Here is a 22404-nt window from a genome sequence, read left to right as displayed (position 1 = left end):
TAAATGTAATCGAGATAATTTGTTTGAAGAACTAATTTGTAAGCAGATTCTTCAACTGCTTCTAGAGGTTTCTTTTATTCCATGTAATGTTTCACAGTGCAAAAAAATTTCAGAAAGAAGAATAGAGGCATTTCAATTTTTATTTGTTGCTGTTGAGTCATTTTTTAAAGCCAAAGGTCATTTCTATTGCTTCCTCTTGATCAGCGAAGAACAAAAGTGTCCATTTCATTCCTGGGATGCAACTAAAAGCTTACACTGTGTGAGGCGGAGTGCAAAGGTGGACTGGCCCTCCCGCCATTGTTTCCTTTGAAAATAGTGGCAGTGGCCCACTGAGGGGCACAGCAAAAGGTTGTCCGCAGGTTGTAAAAAGGTCAAGCACTAGCACAACTTTTTCTCCGAAAATGGTTTCCAGAAGGATCATTTTGCTCATTATTGGGTAGAAATTACTGGCACAAATGTTGTTTTGTGTTTTCTTATATAATGTAATATACAAAAGTGTCCAGCTGAGCCACTCTGAACGTCTTCAAGGAGGTCGAAGGAATCCTTCCCGGTTCCAGGATGCTCCAGTTGCACATGTGTGTTTCCAGGTGAGTAAAAAAGAACCCTCCAGGACAATCACCTCCTTCACAAGGAGCAAATCTCTCAAAGGAAAAGGAGGAACTAAATCAGCCGTTCAAGTGCAGGAGGCGGCGTCATGCTCCACATTTCCACTCGGGAGCTTTCCTTTTCCTGATGGCTTGGGCTGTAGGTGCCCTGAGTTGCCCTTTGGCCGGAAGCAATGACTGAAGCAACAGCAGCCAGCAGCAGGATCAGTAACAGGGCTAACATCACTGAGCCAGTGGCGGGGAGCATGTCCGAGACCAAGTCATCTGCCAGCTGAAAAGGATTCAGATAATTGGGAAGTGAATTCTAGAGTGAAGGAAAACATTTAGCACAACAGAGCTACCCTAGGAAGACCCATCAAAGCAAGCTGGACCCGCCCAACCTGGTGAAAACACCCCGGGATTGAAGGAAAGTCAGGTTTCCTTATTTCCGTGTAATATGAAAAAGATCATAAACCTAGCATGTAAGGTCTATAATCAACATGGTATGAAGTATGCATTGTATGAACTCATGGACCAATGCCATCCATCTGACAGCAAGGGCAAAAGATGCCCCCCCATGCATATTTGTAAAATAGTTCTAATATATCATTTGTGGTATCTTCCCTCTCTTTCGCAAAGTTCTGATTTGTGGTACGGAATCAGTCACTTTATAATCTTTTTTGGTGGGATAAGGGAGGGGTGGGTTAAGGAAGCAAATTAAATTAGTCGGGCCTTGTGGGGAAGGTCCTGAGGGACTGGGCTGTGGCACCTTGCAGGCAGTTTCCTAAGTCATCCTTTTGATTTGGATTTGATGTGACAATTGAATGGCAGTAAAAATATGTGATCTCAATGCTGAACCCAAGCACCCAGCGACAGAGGGCTGCAGGCAGGGCACCATCAGGAGCAGCTGCTGCCAGAGACCATGGGGGCTGCCAGCACTCACTGGGTGGCTTAATGTTGTTCCAGTGTGTTTGCAAAGCTCTTTAGCAATCCTTGACTGGACAGTTTAGCCAAGGGTAGCATCAGACAATGAGTGAGTTGCACAGAAATATTAAAAGACAGAAGGAGGTGGTTGCTATTAGATTTTGTTAGCTGATTTTCAAATAAATATTTCTCTTGGAGTGAAAGAAACAGACTACTTTACCTTCTCAGTTGCAATTCATATGACCAAAGCAATCTACTGCTTTGGTAATCTTTGTGTAACATTCCAGAGAATTTAAGTATTTGTGCTATTCTTAATTGTTTCCTATATCTTGGTTTAAATGAACACAATACTGTAATGTATTTATACTGTTGTCTTGTACCTACTTACTATGAGTTCAATTTTTAAATTAATTCAACATGCCTATTGACCATTTACTTGAGAATTTACTGAGCTAGTGAATAAAAATACAGACAGAACAATTGTTAGGCACTTCTAGATCCTGAGGCTAGAGGGAAAGCAGGAAACGTGCACTTGGGAACATGGACAGAAGTCACTATGCTTTATAAACATTTGTTATCATGTGTCGTAAATAAATGTATCCAAATGTAGGTGGCATAAGATTGGGATGAGATGTAATTGTTCTTTGAAGAATGACAGGGCAGTTAAATATTTCAAGCAGAAAATTTCATTTTGATGAAATAATGTTAGTAATAAAAAGGTACAGTAAAATAAAAATCTTTAGAATATAGGGAAGTGGGGGCCAAGCACAGTAGCCTAGTGGCTGAAGGCCTCACTTTGCACGCGCTGGGATCCGATACGGGTGCCGGTTCATATCCTAGCAGCCCTGCTCCCCATCCAGCTACCTGCTTTTGACTTGGGAAAGCAGTTGAGGACAGCCCAAAGCCTTGGGACCCTGCACCGGAGACCTGGAAGAAGCTCCTGGTTCCTGGCTTCAAATTGGCTTCGGATTGGCATAGCTCTGGCCGTTATGGCCACTTGGGAAGTGAATCAGCAGACAGCAGATCTTCCTCTCTGTCTCTCCTCCTGTCTGTATATCTGCCTTTTCAAATAAATAAATAAATCTTAAAAATTAAAGAATATAGGGAAGCGGTAGGACACTCAGATGTGATGTTTGAATTGGGACACGATAGAGAGTTTGTGGATATTTCTCTATAAAGAAGACAAACCTTCTCCAACCATCCGGGTATCTCTTTAAACTAAGCCTGTCCTGTGGGCCATGAGGAGCCAGCGATGATCAGAGCAGAGATTGACAGGGTCAGATCTGGTGAGAGGGTGAGGGGTGGAAGAGAGCAAGGATGGGCAAGATGATGGAGGTAGGACAAGTGTTTATCACGATATAAAACAACCCACGTCTAAGCTTAACCAGGAGTAAGAAGAGAAGAATGACTGGAGGCTCTGAAGCAAGTTTCTCTCCCTGCCAGACTGTGGACGGGGAGGAGCAGAAGAAATATGGCTGACGACTCCCGGGCGCACAGGAGATCAGGGTGCATAGGGAGACCATGGGCTGGCTTTGGGAAAAGTGGGCTTTGCAAGTAGAAAGCTCCTGAGGCTGTGACACTGCAGGTATCTGGAAATGATCACTCCGCTGCTTCCCCACTCATGTTACTGTGAACATTTCTGGGTCCTTGTGCTTGAGTGCCTTTGTAGGAATGTAAAACATGTAAAATAGGTATTGTTTTACAGAATTCAGTAACTTTTGAGAAAATTAGTTTACTCCTGCTAGGATAGTTCCCCATCCATACTGGGAAATAGTCATGCTTTTAAAAGTACTTACCTCTTTTTAAAAAAGATTTATTTATTTTTATTACAAAGTCAGATATACAGAGAGGAGGAGAGAGAGAGGAAGATCTTCCTTCCAATGATTCACTCCCCAAGTGACCACCAAGGTTGGTGCTGCACCAATCTGAAGCCAGGAGCCAGGAACTTCCTCCAGGTCTCCCACACAAGGGCAGAGTTCCAAGGCTTTGGGTCATCCTCAACTGCTTTCCCAGACCACAAGCAGGGAGCTGGATGGGAAGTGGAGCTGCCGGGATTAGAACCGGCGCCAATATGGGATCCTGGGCAGGTTCAAGGCAAGGACTTTAGCTGCTAGGCCACACCGCTGGGCCCTTTTTTTTTTTTAAGATTTATTTATTTTTATTACAAAGTCAGGTATACAGAGAGGAGGAGAGACAGAGAGGAGAAAAGTACTTGTATCTTTTATCAATAAAGATAACTGCATGGGGATACTGAACAGAGCCTCAGACTTGGCCTTGAAAGATGAAAAGTCTGAGACACAGTAGGCCCATGGGCTCTAACCAGCAAAATCCACACCCTTACTGTTACACATGATTTAATCAGCCCTGTGGATTGTATTGTCGTGTGTGTGGAGGGTAGGATAATGGCCATACTGGATAAGTGAAAAGGGTGTGTCCACATACAGACGAGGGGTACTTCACCTGGTTTGCCTGTATTTTCTCAACTTTCTGTGCCCTTCTAATCTCATTTGTACAGAGACAGAATACACCAGGGAAGCTCTGACCACCAAGACTCTCTCATTGGCTATACAGCAGCCAGGGAGTGAAAGGGACTCCGGGGTACTTCCTTTTTTCTTCCTTCCTTTCTCTCTTTCTTCCTTTCTTTCTTTCTTCCTTCCTTTCTTTCTTTCTTTCTTTCTTTCTTTCTTTCTTTCTTTCTTTCTTTCTTTCTTTCTTCTTTTCTTTCTTTCTTTCTTTCTTTCTTTCTTTCTTTCTTTCTTTCTTTCTTTCTTTCTTTCTTTCTTTCTTTCTTTCTTTCTTTCTTTCTTTCTTTCTTTCTTTCTTTCTTTCTTTCTTTCTTTCTTTCTTTCTTTCTTTCTTTCTTTCTTTCTTTCCTCTTTTGCTAGAACCACAAGGCTGATTTATTTCACATTGTTTGTGACCTGTGAGGAACCAAGACACCTGTCTATAGTTCCTGTGCTATCCTCCAAAATGTAGGGAGACTGACAGAGGAATCAAAGCCATGGGTCTCAGGCCTATCTCTCCCACTCCTTACCCACAGCAAGGGTGAGGTGCTCTGCTTCCAGAAGTGGGGCCTGGGTTGGGCTGGATGCTGCTGCTGCCCTTTGTTGTGTGAATGCTAGCAACTCACTGGCATCTCAGTGACCCATATTCATCACCTGTGAAACTGGATATTAACATCTACAACTAACTGTGAGGCTAGACAGGGATCAAAGGAAAGTCAGGTTTCCTTATTCCCATGTAATGAAAAAGATCATAAACCTAGCATGTAAGGTCTATAATCAGCATGATATGAAGTATGCGTTGTATGAACTCATGGACCAATGCCATCCATCTGACAGTAAGGGCAAAAGATGCCCCCCATGCATATTTGTAAAATAGTTCTAATATGTCATTCGTGGTATCTTCCCTCTCTTTCCCAAAGTTCTGATTTGTGGTACAGAAATAGTGCAAAACGCACAAAAGTCTGATCTATTCTAAGTTCTCAATATGTAAAAATATTAGCAGTCATAACTAATCCATTTATCATAATCCCTATTCTATTTACCTATGAAAGTTAAAGGAGCATTCCTCGGGATCTTGGAGCCAATCCACAAACTTAACATTGCAATTCCAAGCCTCCCCTGTGTGTGTCAAATCGGACATGTCATTAAGCTCTGGAGTGAAACTGAGTGAGTAGGGTTTGATATTGCCTCTGGAGGGCCCGTTGCTTTTGAATTCCAGTGTTTGAAAGGCTTGTCCTGGCCCGCTATTCTTTAACTGTGCTTAAAATACACCACACGAGAATGGCTCTTTTCGTAACGGAAGCTGAGGTGACACATGATGGAGGCTCCCCCATGTGGGATGTGATTCCAGGCCAGCCCTATTTGGTGAGTTGAGCTTCTGATACTGCTCTTTCAAATAATCTTCTTCTGAAAAGACATACACTAAATCAATTACAAATATCTTGCCAAATTATTTCTCTAAGAAAAAGATGCATTCAGTCATTCTGCAAATTTTTTAAAATGTGCATTTAAATGGGAATGAACTCTGATTAATTTACACTCATTTGTAGCATAAAATAAATACACATTTTATTTTCTCATCACCAAAGAAGGTTCATTCTGACACTGACTGGGTGGTGGCCCCAAGAAGACCCCAGGCAAGATTATGCTGTGGTAATCAGAGGTGAAACTGTCAAACCTTTCTCACCCTTCTCATCCCAGAATGTGCTGAACCAGGCATTATCACTTAAAAAAATTACAGAAAACTTCATACTGTTTATTCAGAAGGGACTCTGGAAACAACACAGAATTGATCAACAGACAGATGGATTTGAATACAGTTTCTCCACTCTATGACCTCTACCTACCATTTCCTTACCTGTGGGACAATGACTCACACCCTTAGAAGTATTCCAAGTGCCTTAGTGTTCTGAGGTATACAAGGTTTATCCTGGTGCAAAGCACAGTCTGAGATTGGTATCTCACAAGTCCACTTTGCTGAAATTGCAAAAAGTTACCACATCGGATCCACTGTCTTTCTTGGACTCCACAAGCATGGACACAAGTGGTGATGAGAGAGGCTGAGCAAGCTCTTGGCCATCAGTCCAGACATAGAGCATGAGGTCATGTTGCAAAGAGTGAAGCAGAGCTACAAAAATGCTTTGTTTGTTTGTTTGTTTTTGTAATAAATTCTGTGTGCTTGACATGGTCAATGCTAGCTGTGCTATATTTGCTTTTAAATATTTCAACACTCAAAAGTGCCAGTGCACCAAAACTAATATCACACAAAAATCGAGGGTTTCTCTTTGTGTTATGACTACCCAGAGTGCCCCTTGCTTGGATGATCTCAAGGTCCTGGATGGGTTTCTGAGCTATTACCAACCACAGTTTACTTGTATGAATCCCTAGAAGTCAGGGCCCAACTTGAAAATGGTGGTGGGTCCCCTTACCTTCCCTCGGTGGAGAGAGATTTTAAGATGGGCAGTTAGAAAGTTTAAATGTGCTAGTTGATTATAGATTACATTCAACATGTGAACTTCTGTGTGTGTGTGTGTGTGCACGCACGCTTAGTGTTACATAAGAACCAAACTGAGACTTTTATGAGAATTAGTGATCAATGCAAAAATCATTAAATGTTTATAAAATGCTAGTATCTTTAAAGTCCATATGCATACCTAAAGCAAAACAAAGACATCTCTTTAATTTGGATCCATCAAATTGAAATAAAGTGGGAAAGGGATATTCCACATCCTAAGACTCTGAAGAACAGTTGGGGAGAAGGTCTGCTCCAACAAGCAGATCTTTGTTCTGGTGGATGATGAGAACCCCCAGCACAGATCTGAGTTATTAGCTGAGTTATTAATTAACTATTAATCTGAGTTATTAAGCAAGGTTTTTTCGGAGAATTGTTAGAAATAGGAGTTTCCACAGTAATATGGAACATGTGCCATAACTCTGCTTTTAAAGTGAATATTGATACTGTAGCCATTTTCCAACCATAAATACTCTGTCAACCTCACAGTTATAAGGGGAAAAGCAAGTAAACACAATGCTGAAAGACAAAGCTTAGGAAATGTCCTGGCACCGAGAGGGCCGTTATGCTAGAGGCTCCTTCGAAACAAGTGGTATAAGGACATGAAGGAAGGACTGTGTGTAGCGGAGCCCTCTGCCACATCCCCAAGAAGCCACTGAATCGCAGCATGGAACAGCACAAGGAGGGGCTGCTAAACTGGTACTGAGTGCTTCCCGGCTCTCCCAGCCTCATCTTCCAGTAAAAACCTAACTTGAGAAGAACACAGACTTGAGCTCCAGTCAACTCCAGGGGCTCAAACTGAAGTCAGCAATGTTTGAAGTCCCTTACTGGAAGCAAGGAGCACAACACTAAGTCTTCTCATTCCAGCTCACCTCTTAGTGACCTTGTCTGACCACTCTGCTGTTCAGGGTGGTTGCATACTGGGCTGAGATAGGACAGTGCAGGGTATGGCAGCCTGGAAGGTGTCATGATGAGGACTTGTCCCTGGGATTGCCAGGCTCTGCTGAAGAGGCTGGAGTAGCTACTGGGAAAGTTTCCCTTGGATATATGTCGGAGAAAGACAGAACAGAAAATGAACCCATCTAACATAATGTACTTTCTGGAAGTCTGTCCCAGTGTCAATCACCAGGTTTTCACACTTCAGCCCAAACAAGACAGATTTCTTCCTGTGGACATTAATGACAGAGCTCAATGATGCTGAGATTTGAGGTGTGATATGACATATTCTCACAGAAAAACTTTTATCCCTGCTTTTGAGCAGTAATTATGGGACACATCATTTGCTTACACGGAAAGGCAGCTAGAAATCTACAGGTGAGTCTCAGAGTCCCCACTCTTGACAGAGTAGGCTTTGGGTCTGTACTCCTTGTTGTAGTGTCTATGTGTGAATCACCCTCTTGTCTCTGTTAGAATCACAGCATTTTCTTGGACCAGTGTGTGTGTGTGTGTGTGTGTGTGTTTAAATTTTACTTCTTCTTATTATTATTATTATCATTTTATGATCCAGTTCCATAGGCCCTGGGATTTCCCTTACAACCTCCTCAATTCCCTCATTCTACCCACTGAGTTCCCCTATATAAATACTAAAGTATAGTTCTTCATACACAGTCAATGTCCATCATTGCGGGCATGGACAATGGCAGAGAGTCCAGCATCCTATTGTCAAGATATAGTAAACAGTTTCATTGGAAATACATCTTTAGTCTGGAAGTAGAGATGCATACTGCATTGTATCTTCACATCTGGATGGATATGTTAGTCTCCATTACACAGTTACTATACATCCCCTTAAGGGAAAAACCACAAAACAAAATGACAACAGGAAGAAAGAAGAAATTAACAACATCATGAAGTTAAACAATATGCTACTGAATGGCTAATGTGTTGCTGAAGAAATGTAAAAGAAAATTAGGAACCTTCTTGAAGAAAATGATGATACTGTATGATCTATGAATCATTGAATAATTTAATAACAAGCAACTGTTTTGAAGAGATAAAACTAAGAACAACAAAAACATCAAAATTCATGAAATACAGTTTCCGCTGAACTTTGCTGGTGAAATGTGTCTCCTGTAGGCAACAAATAGATGGGCTTTGTTTTTTAATCCAGTATACGAATGTGTAACATTTGACTGAGTTTAAGCCATTTACATTCAGGGTTGATATGAATGGGTGGTAATTTGATCCGGTAATTTTAGGAATGGGTTGTTCATTGATTTAGCCTTCTGTTGTCATTTTGCTTCCCATTTGCCTTTGGCTTTGGTGGGTGCTATTCCTCTTCTCTGTCAAGAGAACATCTTGAAGTATCATTTGTAGAACAGGTTTGGAAACTGCAAAGTCTTTTAACTTTTCTTGACTGTGGAAGAATTTTATTTCATTTTCAAGGGAAAAGGAAAGATTTGCTGGCAACCTTATCCTGGGCTAACAATTTTTTTCTTTTAGAATCTGGAATATGTCACTCCATTCTCTTGTTGCCTGTAGAGTCTCCTGTGAGATGTCTCCTGTGAGTTTAATTGGCATTCCTTTACATGTCAATTGATTTTTTTCAAGTGCACATGTAAGGATCTTTTCCTTATGCTTGATTGAAGAGAGCTTGATGATCATGTGTTGTGGTGAAGATCGCTTTTGATCAAGACTGTTGGGAGTTCTGTGCCCCTCTTGGGTGCTGTTTCTCAATTCTTTCTCTAGATTAGGGAAATTTTCCGTTATTATTTTATTAAGTATATCTGAAAAATTAGTTTCTCTTTCTGCACCTTCTGGGACTCCCATAACTCTTCTATTGGGCCTCTTAATAGTGTCTTTCAATTCTTGAATACTTTTTTTGGCCTGATCCAGCTCTGCTTCCAGCTTTTTGTTTCTTCCTGGTGACAAGAAACATCTTCCAATTCTGAGATTCTTTTTTCTGCTTGCTTCATTCTACTTTGGAAACTCTCCACTGTAAATCCACTGTATTCTTAATTTTTGAAGTATCAGCTTTTATTTGATTCATTTCCTGTGTGATATACTGCTTTAATACCTTGAATGCCTGCTCTATGTGCTTCTAATTGAGTTTTATGAATTCTGTATCCCCCATTTTCTCGATGTCTTCCTCAGTTGACTCTGAGGTTGGCAAATGTTTTTAGTCCTTTGCAGGGGAGTCTTCGGTAATATTCATGGTGCCTTTGTCTTGTTTGCTCTTGGTCATTATCAGATTCTTCTCTTTGGGGCAGGTTTCTAAGCTGTGTTACCCAAAGATCTAGCATTCGATTTTACTTATTGCAATTGGTACAAGGCTTCGTGTTTGCAATATCTTGTGCCACTCCCTGTAGTAAGTTCCAGGCCTGGGTTCTTATGTTAGATTTCTACCATGATCTCCAAAGCCATAACTCCTGGCTCACCAGTCTCACCTCCTGTGATGCCATGCTGAGGCTGCACCATCATCTGTACAAACTTTCTCCCACTTCTGGTTGGAGCAGGTCCCAGGATTAGGGAGACATCAGGTGTCCTATTTAGCTAGGTTGTTGGTGGTGCTGATCTTGTCAGAACCGGTTGGCCTTAGGTCTGAGGACCACATGGACCTATTTTGACCTATAGGATGCCATAGTCAGTATTATTTTCCTGTAGGACCAGTGCAATGCACCGAGCTCAATGAGTTCTCACAAACTCAGCACATATGCATCTCACAGTTTCCTTGAAGTCTTAAAACTTTTGCCGCACTGTACAAAGTGATGCCTGATGTACCACTATTAGAGATCATGATCTGCTGGTCCTTAGGTCTGAGAGCTACCCAGACCTATCTTAGGAGGAACCTGTAGGATGCCATGTTGTTGCAGTTTGCTGAGTCAGAAATGATTTTACTCCCAGCTCCCTGCATGCACAGTACTATCCATAGCCTTTGCCTCCTTAAACAAAATGTCTCCCGATTCGGCTTTAGGGGGTGGACTGGGCTGTGAAATCCACCCTGTTTTCGCACTGCCTGTCTGTGACCTGCTGCTCTGTTTCTGCTCCTGGTCCAATCCAACAGACCTATAGGACAGGCAGTTCTTTGTCTGGGCTCACCTCCTGAGCTCCTGGTGAAAGTTGCTTTCCAGCTTGTTGCTGGTGGAGTTCCAGCTGCTGGTGCATTTCAGATTGCCATTGGCTGAATGCCAGTGGGTATTAGTCACTGCACTATAACACCATTGTGTCTGCTGCTTTCCTGTGTCTGTCAGTCTCCAGGTACCCCTTTGCTGTTGTTTTCTCTTCTCCTATTTGCTAGAATGTGTGCTCTCTGCTTCACAATGGCAATAGTTTCTCTGTCTAAACGTGTTCTTACAGTATTCTGCCATCTTGATTCTCTGGTCCAGTTTAGTTTTAGAAAAGCTAGATGGACACTCGTGTTTCATCCACCATTTTTTCTTGTTTTTATTTTAGAAAATAGTGGCTGCTAAGTAGCAGCTTAGAATATGTAAGTCACACAACATTGTGAGTTGCTAACATGTAGAGTTTTACCGTCCACCTCTGCTTCTCTGTATGTCCACACCCATTCACATTAGATTCTTGGCCATTCTGTTCACCTTTCTCACTGCTGGGTATTTGGTAAAGCAGCTAAGCTCCTATTTGTAACACCTGCCTCCCGTAGCAGAGTGCCTGGTTTACATCTTGTTTGCTCTGCTTCTGAATCAGCTTCCTGCTAATGTGCATGCTGAGGTGGCAGTGCGTGATCCCTGCCAAGCATGTGTGAAATCCAGATGGATTGCTGAGCTCCTGACTTCTGTTTAATCCAGCCTTGTCTACTGCAACAGTTTAAGGAATGAAACAGTGGATGGAAGAATTCTTTCTGCTCTTCACATAAAATAAAAATAAATACACAGTTTTTCAAAAAGAAAAGAACCTCGGTTGTGTAGTAACTGTATTTCACATGAGTAATTAAATTGTCACCTAGCCGTACTCTCTCTCTCTTTTTTTTTTAATTAATTACGTTGCATTATGTGACACAGATTCATAGGCTCTGGGATTCCCCCATCCACTCCCCGTGCCCTCCCCCCATGGTGGATTCCTCCACCTAGTTGCAGTATTACAGTTCGAATTAAGTCTAGATGCCATACTCTCTTGCACAGTGATCTGATCCCCAATTTATCTCTACAGGAAAAAAAATGACCTTGCTTACATGATATAGATGTTCATAGAAATGAACTACATAAAACCTAACAAAATCAAACATAACTTGCTAATTTTGGAGTCCAGGTCCATTATCAATGACCCCCATTTTGTCAGTGTTACTGTTGGTTACAGCTGAGTCAACTCCTGCTTTGCAGAAACCAATCTTCTTTCCCTGTCACCTCTCCAGGAGGAGTCATCTGCTCTTGCACATGCCTTTTCTCTTTCTTAAAAGGTACAATTTACCCAATCATGCCTCTCCTGTCTTTAGTACACAAGTCCAACTATGTGTCCCGGCAATAATTCCCCAGGCAAGTTCTATGTGCTATGGATTGAATATGACTTGGCCATAAACCCATGCAACAGTCTTAACCCCAAAGTCATAGTTAATAGACTAACAGGGTGAAAATCCAGCTGTGGCAAGAGGTGAGTGGAAAGATCAGATTACGCCACAAAAGCAGGACCCTCATGATTGAATCCTAGTAACTTTGGAAGGAGAGAGAGAGAGAGAGAGAGAGAGAGAGAGAGAGAGAGAATCACAGATGTTTCAGGTTTCTTGTCATGTAAGACCCCATACAACCATGAGCATCATGGGAAACTCCATCAAAAAAAATGGCACTAAGAGGGATCGAAGAAACTGGTCAGACCCGCCCAATTTAGGACTGTGAAACAAATGTCCCAAACAAACCTTTGTGTAAAGTCATTCTGCTTTGGATATCTCATTATGGCAATGAAATGTTGAATAACACGCAACATGACTCAACAACCCTCCCTCATGTCTTTTAACAGCAATGTCCAGGGCCAGCACATATTTGAGAATTGCTTGAATGGAACATGCATTTGAATGTGTTGTTGTTGCCCATCATGATTATAGTAAATTCTAATGCTTGCCTTAGGACTATAAGGAATAAGTACCAATGCTGAAGCTTTCTGATGATAAATAAGTAAATAAACAAAGTAAAAATGCTTTGCACAAAATGGCTGATTATTGTCTCACATATTTGTAATATTCACTGTTCTGTTTGCTATGTTTATTACACTATTAAGGTCTTCTTGGGATGGGACTGGCACTGTGGCAAAGGTTAATCCTATATTGTGGCAACCAGGATCCCACCAGGACACTGTTTCATTTCTCAGATGCTCCACCTCCAATCCGTCTCCCTGATTATGTGCTTGGGAAATCAGTAGAAAAATATCTAAGTGCTTGCGACCCTGTACCTGGATCGAAGACCTGGAAGAAGTTTCTGGCTCTTGGCCCCCAGGTTGGAACCAGGCCAGCTGTGACTGTTGCAGCCAATATTGTAAACCCCCAAACTCCAAACCAAAATAAAACCTGTCCTCCCCAGGAAGCATCGTCAGACATCTCAGTTCAAATTATGAGTAGTTTACACAGTGTAAAGTGTGAGAACATTTACAGCCTACTTTTTAATGGTTCCGAAGCAGAAATGATGTGTCTAGAAAGTGATGAAGCAAAGTTAGCAAAAGGTCAAAAAGTTGCTGAATTTGGGTGAATGACATAGATTTGTTCATTGTACCATTACCCTGATTCTCTCTAGGTCTGTTTTTCCTAAAAAGGTTAGGAAAGTACTATTTTAAAAATTATTTTTATAATAGAAATAAGCCTTTTAACTACTTTATAGATCTGGCTTTTTCTCTTTTTGTGCCTTTCTGGATCTTACTGATCCTCCACACTTGTTTGCAGGTAAATCATGTTCACCCTGGTGGCTGTGTCTCTCTCAAGGACTTCAGGATATGGATCCTATCACATGTCAGTGCACGCAGGTATCTGGCCCATCTCTGGCCTGCTAGATCCTAGCACAGCATCAACAGCATTGGGTGATCATGGACTTTCTTACGTCTCACTGGCATCACCATTTGCAACCTAGAAACCAACCTTTTTGCTCATTCAGATTTCTTTCTTTTCTCGATCTTTCTTCAGCTTGCTGAAAGCTGCTGTGGAGGCTTCATACATTATGGAGGAAAGCAGACCAATGTCTGACATCCTATGGCTTATCACTCAGGATTTGGCAGAGCTAATCTAGTTGGTGTCATCATATTTATTGCCCCCAAATCAAAACCAGTTGCCAAAGTAATGAAAGTTTATTGGTTTATGTTGACTTAATCCATGTCAGAGGAGCTGTAGGAGCATATAGGGATAATTTGACCAGCAAACGGAAAGCCATAAAAATGATCAAAAAGCCAACAGATATGCTGAGAACACCAAGCTTATTTTGCTGAGGATTTACGGCCAACTTATCAGAAAACTATTTGGTCCAAATCTACACTCAAATAAGTCTTTCAGTAATTCAGTAAAGATTTCAGCCTCTGAAAAAATAGTCCCCTCTAATGAGTTACCCTAGTAACCCCTAACGTGCAGCACATGTAGCTTAATTTTCAACAGTTGTGAGCCAGCAGTAAATCCAGCTTTTGGATCACAAGCCCCTCTTATACCTTGGAGCTGCATTAAATTACTGGAGCATGAACTGCATCACAATATCACAAACATCATTGTGGCTTCTGACATCCTTGGGAAAGTGTTTATTCATCAAATAGAGCTTAGGTGCGGGACATACCCCAGATGGTGGCAGTGCCAACTCCTGCTGTGTCCCAGTAGAAAGATACCAAATCACCGGATTCCGCTATACCATGTCAGCTTTGCCTCTGACCTAACGCTGGAGGTTGTATTTTATTGACCAGACTCAAACTGGCTTCCCTTTCTGTAGGTGATAAAGCATGGCGTCAAGTCACCCATATAAAATATATTGCTTCAACTCTGACAACTTGTCACTGAGGTCCTTGTTTATATAATCTATTGTGCCATTTACTCTATTCTTACTTTAAAAGGCAAGCATAGAAATGAAAACCTTTTCTTCTTGCTTCGTTGATGAACGTCTATCGCCCATACTTTCTCTTCAATAATCTCAGGAGTAGCTATTTCTGTTGTCACTGTCAGTTTACATCAAATCAACAGACTTTCCATTTCAGACTCTGCCTGAGACATGAAAGATGTGCACCACGCTTGTACAGGAAGGCTTTCACTGCACAGCCTTCTGGCTGGGAAACAGTTGGAAATTTGGTATGTCCCTGCCGAGAAGAGCCCTGGAAGGTCAGGAGGGAGGCTGGGAGGACCTGCAGTGAGCATCATTGGACTCCATGTGTGCGCAACACCTGGTAACACCGAGATACCTGACAACTAACAAAGGCAGAAACCTTCAGACAAGGAGGATTTACTGAAAATGTATTTTGTTTTAAAACTAAAGCATTCTTTCAAAAGTTGGGCTTTCAAATTTCAAATAAATCATTTGGCAAAAGTCAATAGAATTTAAAATTATAAGGATTAAAAAATACTCCCAAACCTAACATTTCAGTTCATCCTAAGTGTACCTCACTTCTCAACATCATGACTTTTGAGGGGAGGACTATGTTTACATTACTACTGGGCAATTCATATAATGCCTGTTGAACACAATCTAAAGAATGACCAACAATACTTTCCTATTCTTTAAAAAATACTTCCAGACAAAAAATGGTTTGATGTATCAGTTTAGCACAAAGTTTAATAGGTTATCATAAAGTTAGATCAGATAATATAGCTGAATTTTATTAAATAGTTTAGGATGACACACACATAGTCATGAGATCCTTCTTTATGTCTCTGGCTGTTCGTGGACAACTGAATAAAAGAAAGGTCATGCTCTCAGCTTCCTACCCATCTCAGAGACCTACTTAAGAAGAAATGAGCTAATCTAGCAAGTAACTTGATTTTGGCTGTATATTTTTATGCTGATAGTTTCAAAACATAAAGGATTTCCTCTAAGTAATCCTTAATATTTTCTTTTTCTTTGTCATATTGACATTTGAATTATTTGCATTCTTTTTTTTTCAGAACTTCAGGTAATTGTTAAAAGCCCATTCTTAAATGATTTGAAGCACAGACATTTGGTTTTCTTAATTACCAAAGGGACTTAGCATTAAGAACCCAAACTGTAAACTAAGCTTCCTCAATTTTGTGGTACAGCACAACTCTTTCTTCTATTTCCCACACCCCAGAATAACACTCCACTCCTTTAAAAACCTCTCCCTTGGGTCTATAATTTTTCTGTTCAATCACTGTTTAGACTGCTTGTCCTCAGGGGTCTGGCAGTGAGAGGAGCCTCAGAGAGAAAGCAGCGATTTGTCACCAGGCTTGAGAAGCCCTCCCCACTCCTGTTGGCAAGGCTTGATGCCAATTCTTACATGGAGCTCTGTGCTCATGTTCCTTTCAGGGTCATCCTGCTTGCACAGTGCAGATTAAACACACAGTCTTGGTAGTTTCGGTGCTGTGAGGATATGCATTTACATTCCACTAACAGTTCTGGGTGTAAAAGGAAGCCATCTGCTGGGACGTGGATGCAACCACCCAGGAGGAGCTCGACCAGTCGAAAGCACACGTGCGTCTGACAGGGCTTGCTCAGAACACATCCTGCTGTTGGTTTGGTGGCCCTGAGTGGAGACTGTGCTAGAAGATGGTCTGTTCATATGTGCCTCCTAGAAGCTGGCCTTCTAGCAGTTGACTTCGGTGTCCTCTTTCACCAAAATTTATTTGCAACTATTTTCAAGGATTCTTTTCCTAGTTTTAGGTTATTTCAACCTGGGATGACAGGTTAAATAAACTCAATGCCTGTATTTAAAGACTATGTAAAACTTTTTCCAGTTAATAGCTGGTGAGCAGCAGACATGGTATCCAAATCACCTACACTTTTCCAATTGCACACAACTGTATCACAAGTACTATGTAGAAGTAATTCCAAATCTACCCATTGATTTCATTTACCTTTAGTTGGCATATTTACACACTGAGGGAAGAGTCCCTTACTATATGTACTGTTCACACCACTAGTCATGCTTGTCTGCTTTATGATGTTTGTTTAACTTTTTAGGAGTTTGCATGGAAGAGTAAGCTGTCATAAGTAAGCTGGCGGCAAGTCATTGGGTCCTGGCTGTTGACGCACCACCTGAACACCCACACTCCCTGTTGGAACGTTTGGGTTCAAGTCTCAGCCTCACTCTCCCTTTCAGCTTCCTGTTAATATTCACACTTAGTAGGTAGCAGATGATGGCCCAAGCACTTGGGTACCTGCTTCCTATGTGAGAAAACAGGATTGAGTTCCAGGTTCCTGACTTCAGTTAAGGTTGTAGCAGGCATTTTGAGAAGGAACCAGTGGATGGAAAATCCCTCTTTGTCTCTACCTCTTTGTTTATATTCTCTTTGCCCAACCCCTCACTCCCTGCCAAATTGAAAGGTTAAAAAAAAAAAAAAAGACAAATAGCAAAGCAAGCCTATGGGTTCAAGGGTTTTGTTTTAAGGAGTGAGTTCTAAGGAGCCCAGCACACAGTGGGGGATTGCACCAAGCTGCCTCTGCAGCACCTGCACAGACTTGAAAGATTTCAGTGGGAGAACAAAGAAAGGAACTCATCATTCACAACTCACAGTCCATGCTTTTAACACTCAGCATGTCTATCAGTAAATAAACCAACTAAATGAGGCAGAAAATCTCCCAGGATTGCTGCTTCTCCCAAGCAGCCATGTGCTACCCTCTAGTTTCAGCACAGCATTCTCGGGTGATGGTGAACGAAGTAGCTGTTTCAGGGCTGCGCAGTGTCAGGGAGCAAGTAGCAAGCCAACAACTCCCTTCCTAGGCACAGCGCTTGGTCTGCAGCCACGTATTGCTTCCAACTGTAAATATTAATGCAGAAGCAGAGGAAGAAGCTGATTGGCTGAGGGATGCCTGAGCTCAGCACTTTCTATGACACCCTGGCATTATTTGCTGAGTTGTAGATAATTGTACTTCTTGTTAACAAGTTTCTGTGTATTTTCACTCCATCAGCAGGTTCTTGAATCAATGCCTAGATTAGGTTTGACTAACATCAGCACAATTTGACTTTGATGGAAAGTTCAAAATTATGCATAATTAAAATTATCCCACTATTTCCTAATTTCCTTGTAAAGGTAGCTAATCCTTTTGGATGCCAGAATACATGCACCCAGCTCCCTAGAGAATGCAGGTTCCTTTGTCTCTGCCTGCCTAAAGAAGCCCATAATGTTTGAAGGACAAAGGGGCACATTTAGGGACACACTAAAGAAGCCTATCGTATTTTACCCACTGCCAAAAGAATTCACTATTTCCACAAGTGTGGGAAAGGGCAATTGTTTTGTTGCTTGGATTACACCAAGTTAAAAAGCTTCCATTGTCTTTCAGGTGAAACATAAAAACAATTATCTACAGATTATTTATGTGAAAACTATAGTGACATTATCATTTATAAATTAACCAAGGTATATAGTGTCTGAATTCAGTAAATGCCAGCTGATGAGAATAATGATATAGTAACCACTTATACCTCAACTGTCCCATTGTGCATGCGTGGCACGTTATTGCCTATAAAATGTTGAATTCAGAAAGGTTATCCTACACTACAAAACCAAGAAAGATAGCATTACATGTGTATACATGCTAAAAAAATTACTTTTTATTTATAAGAACATACTGTATCTTCAAAATAAAGGAAATCCGTTGTATTTATATTAATACTTTCTTTTTTTCAAGAAGAACATACCTTTTAGTTTGCATAACAAAAATTCTGATTGCCTTATTCTGTCCCATGGGCTCCTACCATTCATGGCCTGATAGACTCCAGGCTTAATGTGTGATTTCAAGACATGCTTTTCCGCATTTGGAAACCTATATTAAAAGAATGCAACACTCTTTTCTTCCTGTCAAGTTCAGGGTTCATGACATTTCATAGGTGCTCTCAGTTCTTTGGCAAGAATTGACAAATGGCAATGACATTGTAAAGCAAATGCAGTTTTCATGAACACCATTCGTAAGAGTTCTTGAAGTGGCTGGTTGGCACTGGCTGCTTTCGCCAGGTGGAAGGGAAGGCTCTAGAGAGTCTATATTGAGCCTGATCTACATGTCCTCACTCTGAATCAAGAGAATGGAGCAGGAGCTGGCAACTATTGTGCAATCTGTGATCACTGGAATTTCAGTGAAGAGATCACTGACAGGAAATCGAACCAAGGAATATTCCTGATAACAGCCCCGTGTGTCTTAATGCGCAGGACGCTGCACTCCACCTCACAGAGTACTTCTCTGAAAGTGCTCTCTGCTCAGAACCTTTATGCTTACATAGCTCTACATCACCTTCCTAGCTCTCATAATCCATCCTCTACATCACCTTCCTAGCTCTCATAATCCATCCTAGGCCCTGTGCATTACAGAATGGCTCGCTACAAAGGTATATCTACACTTGTGGAATGAGCACCCTGGGCTCCCCAACCCTGGTGGGATGCTATGAAATACTCCTTTTATGTTTCAAGGCAAAAAACTAATTATGCACAGTTGCATCTCGAAGTTTCACCTCTGCAACTCGCCTCACAAGGTGATGTGAAGCTTGACGCCATTACTGAGGGTTCTGCAAACACATTTTCAAGTCAAGGTGTTTATGTTGGTTTCTATAATTTAAGAGCATCTATTTTGGTAATTAAGTGGCATTGCAGTTACACCATCCAAACACACACAACCTTTCACATGAAGAGACTGTAAATTAGGATAATTTACATATTACCAGCTGTGACTGTATTTGGTATTCACAGGACTTCATGGTAAAAATAAACAGATCCTGTGAGCCACTAAGGCCACAGAACACATTTTATAATCTTTTTCACATTTGGAGTCCTCATTTGCCTCCTGGAAAGAAAATTTCTCACAATTCCCTGGACATAGTGGATTTCATGGAAAAACGTCTGTTTTTCTAAACTACATGATATATGATGGTAACTAATTTTAGACAGTTAAGAAACCTTAATATTTAAAGAATGTTCTGGCAGGGTAGTCTACTAAAAATTAATCTCTAAATGTTGTGTTGTATAAATTAGAAACAAGGTTATATGTGAGAAGGAAAAAAATAATAAAGACTGTGTTAGATGAACTGTGTAACAGCTTGTTTGAGCCTCCATTTTGCATGTATAAAGCAGAGATAAGCGAAGCAGCCAGGGTTGAGATGAAGTGAGACATTGCATGTTGATAGCTCCTTGAGGCGGCACCTGGATGCCAGCGAAGGCACTGCTCGGGATGCAAAGAGGTGCCCAACACACGCCAGTCATGCGGCTGGGCAGGAGTGATTTCCTGTGCACTTGGCTAACTCTCCTCGGGCTGCTGAACCCCTGCTTCCATAATCTTCTGACTTGGGTCTGAAAATAAATTGCACTGATCAGAAATGCTCAAGCCGTTAACTGCTCAGAATGGGATGAAAGGAGTGTTCATCTACACAACCTGAAACTTTTACGCCAACTAAAGCCAATGGTTAGTTTGATAAACTTTAAGATAATTAATAATAACATCAAGCTGTTGTACCAGCACTTTTTTTGTTGTTTGTTTGTAGTGCTGATCCTGGGACTTTGCTCAGTTTTACTGAAGTGAGGATTAATCTGAATATATTCAAACCTTTCCAGACCCAAACATGTCTTTGGTACTTTGCTAGAAATGGGGAGATGATCATGGACCTGAAAGTCCTTAATTAATGAATAAGAACTTCAAAAAGATTCAGATGAAACTTTTAAAAAGAGCTTAAGGCAAAACTTAGTGCATAACTTATGCCTAGAGAAAAGTTTTAATGAGCAGAAACTAAAACTTGAACCAAAGAATAGTATTTAATGTTAGTTTAGAAAAAAAAAAACTCCCCAAATTCCTACTCAGTGAAAATTTCCTGTCAAGATTCATTTAAAAAATTAGAACAATGAGCAATTTGTATTGGTTTCAGTTCCAATATTAAAGAATAACTCTGATTATGATTGCAGAATTTTATTGATAATAACCAATCATTAAATATGTTGCCCTGGGGCCAGTGTTGTGCTTGTAAAGGCACCATCTGCAATGCCAGCATCCCGTACTGGTCGCATTCAAGACCCAACTGCTCTGCTTCCCAACCAGCTCCCTGAAAATGTACCTGGGAAAGCAGCGGAGGATTACCCAGGTGCTGGGTGGCCTGGAAGAAGCTCCTGGCAGTCGCAGCCACTTGGGGAGTAAATCAGTGGATCTTTTCTCTTTCTCTCTCTCCTTTTCTCCCTCCCTCTCTTTGTAACTCTGTCAATAAATTAAAAAAAATTTTTAAGCAAAAGATGTTTCCATGTTGGTCTAAGGCCTTGTGTCATACCTCACCAAATTTATATGTTGAAACCTAACTTTATGAGACACTGTTAGGAAACAGGGATATTGAATGTGAAAGTAGCTGATGAGAGTAGAGACCACATGATATCCCCTGTATCATGCAAGAACATAGAAGATATTATTATGGCAGAACTCGGGCTGGTCTGGGCTGGATGCTTGGGATTTTAGCTCTGCCCACCATGTGGTTGTGACCAGCAGAACTCAGGCTGGTCAGGGCAGGAGGCTCAAGATTTGAGTTCTGCTGGCTGTAGCAATGCAGCTGGCACAGGTGGGGTGAGCAGGGACCTGAGGCTTCATATGCACATGAGGAATGACTTCTGAGGGACTTCCATGGACAAGACTACTGTACTTGCATAGCTACATCATGGAACCTGCCAGTGAGAGTTGGAACAGGGAACGGGTAATATGAGGCTGGGCCATGACACTAACCAGCATGTGAGTGAATCAGGTCTGGAGGTAAAATCTGTGGGGGAGTAAGTGGGCACACCCATATGGAACAGCAATCTCCATTGGCACAAGCAAGATCTGTGACTAGGACAAACCTAAGGAAGCTAAAGAGACAACACCCTGGCTGGGTTGGGGCTCCCACTGGTGAGTGCAAGATTAAGAATGGGGGCAGTGGGCTGTGCTGGACATGTCTGCAGTCTCCCCTGGCATGGGTGTGGATCAGGTCTGGGGAGTGCCAGACTAGGCTAGTCTCCAGCACCCACTGGGACTCCTGAGAGCCAGAGAAGGTGTAGAATGGGTTGGGCTAGGTCTTGGTTCCCACTGAACCACATGATAACTGTGCATGGGCATGGGCCAGGTGTGACTGGGCTGCAATGCCCAACAGAACTGGATATGGTAGCCCATTGGGTCCTGTAGAGGATGTCTGGTACCATCGTAGAGGAAGCAGAAGAGAATAAATTGGACAACTACCCCAGCTAAACAATGAGAACAAATATCTGGGTGAATGGAGACTCTAAGGTCAATCATGTCAGCCAATGGACATTGGAAGGGTTTCCTCATCCGTGGACTGGTGAGCTCGACAGCATTTCAGAATTATCTCAACCACCTGGGCAGAACCCTCAGAGCATGCGTCGCATTGGGACTGGGGTTGATAGCGAGTGATTGTTCTCCATGCCTGGAGTGGTTGGGAGGTTGGGTGTGGCTTCTCTCCTTATTTCCCCCTCCCTTCAAAAACAGGAAGAAGGAATAGAAATTTCAAGAACAATTATCACACCCACTTTTCCCTAATCATCGAGCCTTCCCATCCTGATCAACTATGTAAATATTCTTTAAAATAATAATGAAAATAAAGAAAGTGTCAACAACAAAACAAGACTCAGGCACTCAATGGACAGTGACTCTGCTGACGCCTTGGTCCTGGACTTTTCAGGACTTCGACAGTTGGTAAGAAACAGTTTAGAGGAAGATATGGCCTTAAGTCAAAAAATTATGAAACTGGCAATTTCACACATCACCTGGTGCTGCCCTAAATGCGTTTGCTCTCAGATTCCATGACTTTCCAGCACTCTGCCTATTGCCATTGGTGCTGTTATCTGTGTTTTTGG

The 22404-nt window shown here is 41.7% G+C and overlaps 1 protein-coding gene across 1 annotated transcript in view; it reads right to left on the bottom strand.

The window, feature by feature from the left end:
* Positions 1-660: 660 nt before the first annotated feature.
* CRB1 (crumbs cell polarity complex component 1) overlaps positions 661-22404 on the bottom strand; it is a 147094-nt gene continuing 125350 nt past the window's right edge. The window contains exon 13 of the mRNA XM_058669688.1: positions 661-876. Within this exon, the coding sequence (XP_058525671.1) occupies positions 661-876 (216 nt within the window). The remainder of the gene's footprint in view (positions 877-22404) is intronic.

The sequence above is a fragment of the Ochotona princeps genome, chromosome 10 (assembly GCF_030435755.1).
Source record: "Ochotona princeps isolate mOchPri1 chromosome 10, mOchPri1.hap1, whole genome shotgun sequence".
NCBI classification, from domain to species: Eukaryota; Metazoa; Chordata; class Mammalia; order Lagomorpha; family Ochotonidae; genus Ochotona; species Ochotona princeps.
This window is presented reverse-complemented; position numbering and strand designations above follow the sequence as displayed.